Genomic DNA, 10,351 nt, shown 5'->3' on the forward strand with positions numbered 1-10,351 from the left:
CTGAGTCTAACCCTGGAGTAGACAAGTGACTAACCACAGCCTGCTGAGAAGCAGCCTCTCTCACCTTCCAGAACAAGGGTTCCTGTTGCTGACAGCAGCAGCTTCTCTTTCCTGGCCCTCTTGACCTGTCTGCGACTACTCAGGCTGGTTTACAACGAGGTGGCTTTGCTGGTGGCACCAGGTTGGTAGCAGAGGGGGTGAAAAAAAGCTTCCAAGAGAGCCTTAGCTTCTCTGGGAAGCACTAGAAGGGAATTCCATGGGAGCAAGGATGGAGAGGAGGAGAGAAGAGGCTGGGAAGAAGGTGGCAGAGGGGCCGAGAAGCGAGCCGCGGAACACGGCGGGGCAGGTGAGGTGTCTGCAGCCACAGAGGGACACTCAGTGGCAGTATTTCAGGAGCAGGTGCAGGTGAGGGGGGATGCTGGCTCTTAAGAGCTGCAAAAACACCCCCCCTGCAATTCAGAGAAAGTTGGACAGCCTTCAGTTCAGAGAAGAGCTCAGAGGAGAGCAAACCCTGCTCTGCAGAGGGGAGTTTCCGTGTCTGTGCAGGCGGCGGCGTGTGCCTGCCACTCTGCCTGGATGCTCACCTCCCTTGGGTGCATGGGTGCGAGGTGCAGGGTGGGGGTCTTAACTCCAGGCCTCCTGTGGTTGCAGGTGAAGATGTTTTGCTCTTGAGGCCACGGAGGTCTCCAGCAGAAAGCTGCGGCGGGACGGCCCCGCGGCGAGGCGCCGGCAGGCTCCAGTTCCGCTTGACATGGCCCTGCTCTACTAGCCCTGCCATGACGGCATTCTTCCCCACTGTTCCCAACTGGATTCAAGATGCAAAGCAGGAGGAGGAAGAGACAGGCTGGAAATTAGTCCCCAGGCAAAGAGGAGAAGAGACTGAAAGTCAGGGAAAATGCCAATGTGACCTCTCCGAGACCTCCTTTGCCGGCGTGGACAAGCTGAGGGCTCACGCGCTTGCCCACGGCGAGCAGAGACCTTACAACTGCCCCCAGCTGCACTGTGGCAAAGCCTTTGCCTCCAAGTACAAGCTCTACAGGTAGGTACCTGCCGAGTGCCCCTGCCCACGGTGCTCCCTGCCACAGGGCAGAGGGGAAAACCCCTCCCTCCTGTTTTTGAGTTGAGCTTCTGAGAAGGTGGAGGAGGGGGAATGCCCCTAGTGCCTCACAGCAGCTTCGCTCCCAGACCTTACCGTACTTGGCATCTCTCTGAGCACCTTCTAGAGAGCCTCAGATGATGCTTTATCCTGGGCTCTGGCTGCTCTCTGTTTTACTAAGGAGGAAATGGAAGCAGAAAGTGAAGGTCAGAGATTGAAAAACACAATGAGAAGCAAGAGCAGAGCTGCCATGTCCTGAGCCCTGCCTCGAATCACAGCAGGGTTCCCCACGGCAGCTTTGTCCTTGCAGGACACAGAGGTTTTGCTTCTGCACTAAAATGGAGCAAAGAGTAACTCAATGATGTGGTCACCAGGAAGTGAGAATCATGGGATCACAGAGTCATTTGGGTTGGAAAAGACCTTTTAAGATCATGGAGCCCAAGCCTTAACCCAGCACTGCCAGGGCACCACCAGCCCATGGCCCTCAGCACCCCAGCTCCAAGGCTTTGAAACCCCTCCAGGATTGGGAACTCCACCACTGTCCTGGGCAGCCTGGGCCAGGCCTGGACAACCCTTAGGAGGAAGAAATTGTTCCTCATGTCCAACCTAAACCTCTCCTGGGGCAACTCCTCTTGTTCCTTGGGAGAAGAGACCAAGCCCCAGCTGATTCCAGCCTCCTCTCAGGGAGTTGCAGAGAGCCTCAGGGTCTCCCCTCAGCCTCCTCTTCCCCAGGCTGCACACCCCCAGCTCCCTCAGCTGCTCCTCCCCAGCCCTGTTCTCCAGACCCTTCCCCAGCTTTGTTGCCCTTCTCTGGACCTGCTCCAACCCCTCAATGCCCTTCTTGGAGTGAGGGATCCAAAACTGACCCCAGGGTTGGAGGTGCGGCCTCATCAGTGCCCAGTACAGCAGGACAACCTCTGCCTTGGTCCTGCTGGCCACACCAATGCTGGTCCAGGCCAGGATGAACCACAGCATCAGAGAGTGTAAGATCCAAAGAGCTCTTCAAGGAGAGATCAGTCCACAGTGGCTGTCTGCAGGCACTGCCACAGGCTGGTGCCTGCTGCTGAGCTCATCACCCAGGGCTTTCTCTCTCATTTCCCCCCCTCAATAACCCCAGCAGAGAGATCAGGAGCTGAGGGGACAACCAAGGGAGTGCTGTGGAGGTGGTGCCCTGTAGGGAGCGCAGAGAGCTGTGTGCAGAGAAGCTGCTGTGCAGAGAGCCAGCTGCAGAGGCTCTGTGGCCCCAAACACCTCTCCTCTCCCGCTGTGATCTGTGCCGGTGGCGCTCCAGGGCTGCAGAGCAGGGGGAGAAGGCTGAAGCAGCGGCCAGCGGGCTCCTGGCCGGGGAGGTGGGGAGGGGAGGGGAGGGGTGGGGGCTGCTTGCTGGTCTCAACTTGCTGCTTCCCTCCCCCCCCAAGGCACATGGCCACACACTCTGCTCAGAAGCCCCACCAGTGCATGTACTGCGAGAAGATGTTCCACCGCAAGGACCACCTGCGCAACCACCTGCAGACCCACGACCCCCACAAGGAGGCGCTGCACTGCCCCGAGTGCGGCAAGAACTACAACACCAAGCTGGGCTTCCGCCGGCACCTGGCCATGCACGCCGCCGCCAGCGGGGACCTCAGCTGCAAGGTCTGCCTGCAGACCTTCGAGAGCACCCAGGTGCTGCTGGAGCACCTGAAGGCTCACTCCAGGAGGGCCTCCGGGGGGGCCAAGGAGAAGAAGCATCCCTGCGACCACTGCGACCGGCGCTTCTACACCCGCAAGGACGTGCGCCGGCACCTGGTGGTGCACACGGGGAGGAAGGACTTCCTGTGCCAGTACTGCGCCCAGCGCTTCGGCAGGAAGGACCACCTGACCCGGCACATGAAGAAGAGCCACTCCCAGGAGCTGCTGAAGATCAAGACGGAGCCGGTGGACATGCTGGGGCTGCTGAGCTGCGGCTCCTCGGTGGCGGTGAAGGAAGAGCTGAGCCCCGTGCTGTGCGTGGCGCCCAGAGACGTGATCGGGGGCAAGAGCTTCCCCGGCGTGCTGCCCGTGGGCGTGTACGGCGCGCACCTCCAGGGCGTGCCCGCCTCGGGGGTGCCCCATTCTTTGGTCCCCAACTCCCTCCCCGTGGGGATGAGCTACCCCCTGGAGTCGCCTTCTCCCATCTCCTCCCCGCCGCAGCCTCCTCCAAAGTATCAGCTTGGATCTACCTCATACCTGCCTGAGAAACTACCCAAAGTCGAGGTGGACAGCTTCTTGTCAGACTTCCCTGGCAGCCTGTCTCTCTCCTCCGGCGAGCCTCAGTCCTCCTCGCCTCAGCCGCCCCCCCTGGACGAGGCTTTGCTTTCCAAGAGCCCTGCTAACCTCTCGGAGGCTCTCTGTGCTGCTAACATGGACTTCTCTCACCTCCTGGGCTTCCTGCCCCTCAACCTGCCTCCCTGCAACCCCCCGGCGGCCTCGGGGGGCCTGGTCATGGGCTACTCGCAGGGGGAGACGCAGCCCCTGCTCACCACTTTGCAACATCAACCTCAGGAGTCTCCTGGAGCCGGGGCCTCGCTGAACTTTGGGCCCCTCCACTCGCTGCCCCCCGTCTTCACCTCCGGCCTGGGCGCCACCACGCTGCCGCGGTTCCACCAGGCCTTCCAGTGAGCCGCGGCTGGGCAGCCCTCGCACGGCCCCCCCCGCCCCGGAGAGCCCTGAGAAGGCACAGCTGCCCTGGGGGGGGGGAAAAGCTTTTGCCAAGCTGTTGCAAACAGGAGGTTCCTGATCCCTGGAGGGAGAGCACTCGGAGGCTGGAGCAGCAGCTGTCCCCACGCCGAGCCCCCGGTGCCGGCCAGCGGCTCGCAGCCGAGCCCGGAGAGCGCCGGAGCCAACTCTTCAGTCTGTGAGCCAGGAGCCACGCTCAGCACTGCCCTTCCCTGAGAGCCTGCAGCTGCGTTCCTCCCTGGGAAGGGACTGCCCCTGAGAAGGAGCTGAGACTCTCTCACCTTGGGCTACTTAAAACTTTGCTGAAGAGTCCAGCTCCCGTTTCACCTCAGCAGGCTGCAGCTGTGGCCCAGCAGCCAACACCTCCGCCCGGAGGAGCCTGGATCCCCGCTGCGTTGGAAGCCCAGCGGGGAAGAGGCTGAGGCCTTCCCCTCTACCTCTCTCTCACCCAGCACCTCACACCACTTACTCCACAGAGTTCTCCCTTGCTCCACTCGTCAGTGTTACACAAGGAGACCGTTTACACCCGGAGCTCAGCGAGGTCCCCTCCCTCTCCCCGGCAGGGGGGGAAGCAGGAGGTGAACCTCCTCACAGTTTTCCTCATTGTTTACACAACCCAAACCTCTCTCTGCCATGACAATAACAAGGAGGCACCAGCAGACACTGGGTTGCTGGCTGGTGCAGCTGGAACACTGTTTACACAACCAAGTCAGGTTGCACTGATTTCTCCTCACTCACCATGATCTTCCCCCATGGGGAAATGGCTCTGCTCTTGGACCACTTCAGCAGCTTCCTCCCTTTTCCCCTCTGGTTTCCAGCCCCCCCCACATGTCAAGGGGAAGGAGCAGCTCTTGCAGCTTTGCTTGGGTTTGTGCTGTGCAGGTGGAGCCCTGGTAACCATCTCCCCCCAGGTTCTCCATCCGTGCTGGAAGCCAAAGCAAGTGAGGAAGCAAGGTTAGGAGCTCAGGGCTGGGGGCACCAGGTCCTGTTGTGCTAGGGAGGGCTGAGAACAGGCTGCAGGCCCCACTCTGTGGCTGCCCTTGAGAGGAGACACAGAGGGTGAGTTCCTGAGGGGTGTTCTACCCCCAGAGCCTGGGGAGCTCAGTACCTTCTTGGCTTCTCCATGGAGCAGTCTCAAAAGGCATTGCTTTTACCTCAGTCCTACGAGGGTAACATCCAGGACTTGGGAGGAAAGAGTGGTCCCAGCATCCTGTGCTCTCCAGCAGGGCATCTGGAGCTTCTTCCCCAACACTAACAGCTCCAGCAGGCCCAGAGGCCCGGGGCCTGCAGCCACCCAGCCACTCAGGATCGCTCCCGCTGCCCTTTTTGCTCTCCCCTCCTCCAGCCTTGCCTCCTGCACTTCCCCTGCTCCCTGCCCCCCGCTCCAGCTCCCTCCTGGACTGTCTGCCTGCCGAGGGCAGGGGGGTGGCACCGGGAAGTGGCACCATTTAGCAGCTGTCTCGGCTCCTGCTCTCGTTCCCTGGGTGCTGGCACAGCCAGAGGTCGATCCGGCCCCGGACGCAGCCCCACAGCGCTTCGTACCTCAGCCTGGAGCAACCCTCCCAGGCCAGCAGAGCCCGGGACCCCCACCCAGGACCCCCCCCACCAAGCCAGAAAATGCCAATCTACCTCTGATCTGTCTGCCAGCTCCAGCCAGCTCCCTCCCTGCTCTCCCAGCTCAGCCCAGCGCACGTCACCTCCTGCTGAGCCACCGACCCCCGCCCGCGGCGTGCCCGGAGCTGTGCCTCGGCTGCTCTCAGGCTTCTCCCCCTCCCAGCTCTCCTCCCCCCTCCCCCCCCCCCGGCCCCTGCTGCCTTTTGTTGTTAATTTAGGCGTAGTGATTCCTCCCAGAACGAGTCTGTAGAGCTCTCTCGATTCTCCAGCAGCTAGCTCGGTGGGGCCAGGGCCAGGCAGCCAACGCTGCAGAAGAGACTTTTGTATCAAAATGTAATATAAAGATTTATTTACCTCAGCCCTGCCCTGGGGCAGTGACCTCCTCTCCCCACTTGGGATGCAGTACTTCCTTCCTCTCCACTGTGAAACGTGGTGGTGGCCTTCCGACCTTCCAACGAGTGCCTTCGTCTCTAACACAGCAAAGGTGAAGGAGGGGCTGGGGGCGGCTCAGCCTCTCCCCTCTCCTCTTTTACCACCATGGAATACCTCAGCCTTGTCTTCTGGGCCTGTGCCCTGTGCAAATGAAAAAGTTTCACACTGCTGTCAGCTCTCTGCAGCCTTATCCCTGCCTTCACTTAAGAGGATTTCTATTTTTCTTTCCCTTCCTTTTTTTCCCCCTCCCCTCCCTTCCCCTCCTCCCCCTCTCTTTCTGAGCAATAAAAGGGTCAGAAGTGGTCCCTTGCAAGTAGGATTAGCAGATTTATGCAATGCCAGCCCACAACCTCCTCCTGCTCCACACTGTTCCCCCCTCTCTGGCCTGCCTTGTCCCCCCCCCCCCCCCCAGCAGATGCCATCACTGGAGCCCTTTAGCAGCAGTAGCTGGACTTAGAGCCAGGCCTCTCTTTCCTGCCAGTAGTCAAAAGAATAAATGGATTCATTTTGCTATGACTCTCACGTGTGGTTTGCTTCCCCACAGCCTTCCTCACCAGCAGAGCTGCACAGAGGCTCAGCCCTGCCCAGGGGCAGCAAACTGGAACCAGTGCCAGCTGCTCACTAGGGAATGAATTCAGTGTCCCCTTCTCCAGCAGAGCTTGGAGTCTGCAAGTGTTCTGTCTGCAGCTAGCAGCCTGCTGAGGGCTGAAAGGACACAACTCAGAATTGTTTGGGTTGGGGAAAGCCCTCTGGGAGCATCCAGCCCAGCCAGCAGCCCAGCACCACCAGGGGCACCAAACCCTGGCCCCAGGTGCCATGGCCACAGGTTTCCTGAACCCCTCCAGGAGTGGGGACTCCACCACCTCCCTGGGCAGCCTGGGCCAGCCCCTGACCACTCTTGCAGCTAAGAAATTTTTCCTCACCTCCAACCTCAGCCTCCCCTGGGGCAATTCCAGGCCATTGCCTCTCATTCTCTCACCTGAGACTGGGGAGCAGAGCCCAAGCCCCACCTGGCTCCAGCCTCCTCTCAGGGAGCTGCAGAGAGCCACAAGGTCTCCCCTCAGCCTCCTCCAGGCTGAGCAGCCCCAGCTCCCTCAGCTGCTCCTCCCCAGAGCTCTTCTCACGCAGCAACAGCTCACAAACGAATCCCTGCAGCCAATCTCTGAACGATTTTCACCTCTTTAGAGGCCAAGCCCTTGGAGCATCTGAGCTCCAGCCCTCGGGAATCCACATTCCTTAGGAGCTATGCCCTCAGAGCTGCCAAGCTCCTGCTGATGCTGGTGTCAAACCTGCCACAGGGTGAGGATGAACCTGGGAAGTGGTTCTCTGGGTGGGTGCAGGAGCTTTGGGCATGAAGGAACAGCAGCTGAGCCCCAGGTAGGTGATGGAAACCCCCCCAGGGTTTGTCCCAGAGAGGAGCTTGGGTTTAAAGCAAGGTTGAGGGCTGACCACACTGCTGCCTTCTGTCCTAAGCTCAGTTAGGGTAGGGAACAGGAGGCAGCAGGGCAGGCTGGTGCCTGGGGGACACTCAGCAGCTTGCAGATGACCCCAAACTGGGTGGCAGTGTTGAGCTGCTGGAGGTTTGGGAGGAGCCACAGAGGGACCTGGAACCTGAGAGGAGCCACAGAGGGACCTGGAACCTGAGAGGAGCCACAGAGGGACCTGGAACCTGAGAGGAGCCACAGAGGGACCTGGAACCTGGGAGGAGCCACAGAGGGACCTGGAACCTGAGAGGAGCCACAGAGGGACCTGGAACCTGAGAGGAGCCACAGAGGGGCCTGGAACCTGAGAGGAGCCACAGAGGGACCTGGAACCTGAGAGGAGCCACAGAGGGGCCTGGAACCTGAGAGGAGCCACAGAGGGACCTGGAACCTGAGAGGAGCCACAGAGGGACCTGGAACCTGGGAGGAGCCACAGAGGGACCTGGAACCTGAGAGGAGCCACAGAGGGGCCTGGAACCTGAGAGGAGCCACAGAGGGACCTGGAACCTGGGAGGAGCCACAGAGGGACCTGGAACCTGGGAGGAGCCACAGAGGGACCTGGAACCTGGGAGGAGCCACAGAGGGACCTGGAACCTGGGAGGAGCCACAGAGGGACCTGGAACCTGGGAGGAGCCACAGAGGGGCCTGGAACCTGAGAGGAGCCACAGAGGGGCCTGGAACCTGGGAGGAGCCACAGAGGGACCTGGAACCTGGGAGGAGCCACAGAGGGACCTGGAACCTGGGAGGAGCCACAGAGGGACCTGGAACCTGGGAGGAGCCACAGAGGGGCCTGGAACCTGGGAGGAGCCACAGAGGGGCCTGGAACCTGGGAGGAGCCACAGAGGGGCCTGGAACCTGAGAGGAGCCACAGAGGGACCTGGAACCTGGGAGGAGCCACAGAGGGGCCTGGAACCTGAGAGGAGCCACAGAGGGGCCTGGAACCTGGGAGGAGCCACAGAGGGACCTGGAACCTGAGAGGAGCCACAGAGGGGCCTGGAACCTGAGAGGAGCCACAGAGGGACCTGGAACCTGGGAGGAGCCACAGAGGGACCTGGAACCTGAGAGGAGCCACAGAGGGGCCTGGAACCTGAGAGGAGCCACAGAGGGGCCTGGAACCTGGGAGGAGCCACAGAGGGACCTGGAACCTGAGAGGAGCCACAGAGGGGCCTGGAACCTGAGAGGAGCCACAGAGGGGCCTGGAACCTGGGAGGAGCCACAGAGGGACCTGGAACCTGGGAGGAGCCACAGAGGGACCTGGAACCTGGGAGGAGCCACAGAGCGACCTGGAACCTGGGAGGAGCCACAGAGGGACCTGGAACCTGGGAGGAGCCACAGAGGGACCTGGAACCTGAGAGGAGCCACAGAGGGACCTGGAACCTGGGAGGAGCCACAGAGGGGCCTGGCCAGAACCAAGTGGCAGAACCACCTCTCTACAACCCCCCCAGGCCACACCACGCTGCCCAGCTCAGTTCACCAGGAGGAACCCATCCCAAGCTGTGCTGCTGACGGAGCCACACAGCACAGAGCACCTGGGGAGGTGCTGAGGACGCCGACAAAGGGGCAGGGGAAGAAAAAGCCAAGAGGTGGTGTAGGGGGAGGCAGGAGAAGCAGCACAACAGGACATTGGCAGATTTATTTACAGTAGGACACAAAGGATACATACATTAATTAAAAATTACAAAGGATACAGAGAAAACACTTTGGGGGTGGGGGGGGAGGAGGAGGGAGAGAAATCCCTGCTGGCTGAGCCTCTCCCCTGGGGCAGGGGCAAGAAAGAGAAGAGAGGAGGGATAAAAAAAAAACAAACCCCAACCAAACCAAAGCAAAGAAACAAACAACAACAAAAAAAAAATCAACCAAAATCTCAGAAAGTGACCTCAAAAACCAGCACTGCCAAGGCTCCCCTGCACAGCTTGGCTCTCACTGCCTCTGCTCTTGTTTGCCACCCTTGATTCCTGGCTGATTAAGACTTTGGCCTGATGGAGGGGTGGGAAGTGACAAAAGCTACTGGGGCAAGGCTGGGAGGACTCCAGAGCTGAGCCTCCCAGGTAGCCCCAGCCCCCCAGGAAGGTGCAAGGCCACTGGGAAGAGACACAGGACCTGGTGGAAGCTTATGGCAACTGGGAGTCAATAAGAAGCCACCCCCCAGCCACCTCCTCCCAAGCCCCTCAAAGGCTGCAGAGCAGTGCTGGTAGCAGGGAGGGCTTTGGACAGTGCTGGGTTGGAATGCTGGCAGCTGGTCCTTTGGGGACCTTGCTGCTCACCACAGCAAGAAGCAAAACAAAACCCCAAACAGCAGAAATGTCACAGATCTCACCAGGGAAAAAGAAAGAGAACCACAGAACCAAACCTCTGCCCTGGAGCCCTGACTGAAGCCAGCTGGTGTGGGGACACAGGGAGCCTGACCTGCAGCAGGGAACCTATCTCCTGGTGAAGTGACCAAGAGAAAACCACCTTTGACCTCTCACAAAGAGCTTCCTGTGGGCTGCTGGAGGCACTGAGCCATAGAAGAAGGGGAACCTGCTGCAGCAGAGCCCCCAGCAGCCCCCCCCGGGGTGGCCTTGGATCGCTTTGAGGAGAAGAACCAAAGAGCCCTGGGGGATGTGAACCATCTCTGCTCCCTGGAGGTAGAGTCTCAGAGGAGGAGGAGAGCAGCACGAGCAGCAGAGCTCCTGGCCCTGGGGGAGCTCCTGGGGGCTGCTCCCTCTGTCCCCAGCCCCTTCTGCAGCCCCCCACACACAGCCCAGGCCCAAGGCTGCCTCTGGGCACTTGGCACCGGAGCGGCGGCGCCGCTGCCTCCCCCCGCGGGGCTCCGCGCGGTCCCTGCCCTGCTCCCGGGAGGAGTCCTGCCCTGCTTCCTCAGGCAGCTGGAGCAGAGCCATGGACACAAACCACCCTGGCAGTTACCTCACACACATCCACGTCCTGCTGCAGCACTCCCACAGGGAGGGACTCCCACCCTCCCTCAGCCCCTTCCACAGCAGGTGTCTGCGGCAGCCCCCACGGCTGGGGGGGAGCAGAGCTGACGCTG

General features: G+C 60.8%; 1 protein-coding gene across 1 annotated transcript; it reads left to right on the forward strand.

The window, feature by feature from the left end:
* The first annotated feature begins 678 nt into the window (after window positions 1-678).
* On the forward strand, window positions 679-3,750 carry PLAGL2 (PLAG1 like zinc finger 2). Its single transcript, XM_009901828.2, has 2 exons — window positions 679-1,039; window positions 2,515-3,750. Exons 1-2 carry the CDS (start codon window positions 777-779, stop codon window positions 3,734-3,736), a joined length of 1,485 nt encoding a protein of 494 aa, XP_009900130.2. The 5' UTR covers window positions 679-776; the 3' UTR covers window positions 3,737-3,750.
* The last annotated feature ends 6,601 nt before the right edge of the window (window positions 3,751-10,351 follow it).

The sequence above is a fragment of the Dryobates pubescens genome, chromosome 26 (genome assembly GCF_014839835.1).
Source record: "Dryobates pubescens isolate bDryPub1 chromosome 26, bDryPub1.pri, whole genome shotgun sequence".
NCBI lineage: Eukaryota > Metazoa > Chordata > Aves > Piciformes > Picidae > Dryobates > Dryobates pubescens.

What these genes read in the sequence shown, in the direction of transcription:
- PLAGL2 (XM_009901828.2), top strand. Translation starts at nt 777, where the DNA reads ATGACGGCATTCTTCCCCACTGTTCCCAACTGGATTCAAGATGCAAAG. An exon ending in TCCAAGTACAAGCTCTACAG is followed by an intron (nt 1,040 to 2,514) that starts GTAGGTACCTGC and finishes TCCCCCCCCAAG; the next exon opens with GCACATGGCCACACACTCTG.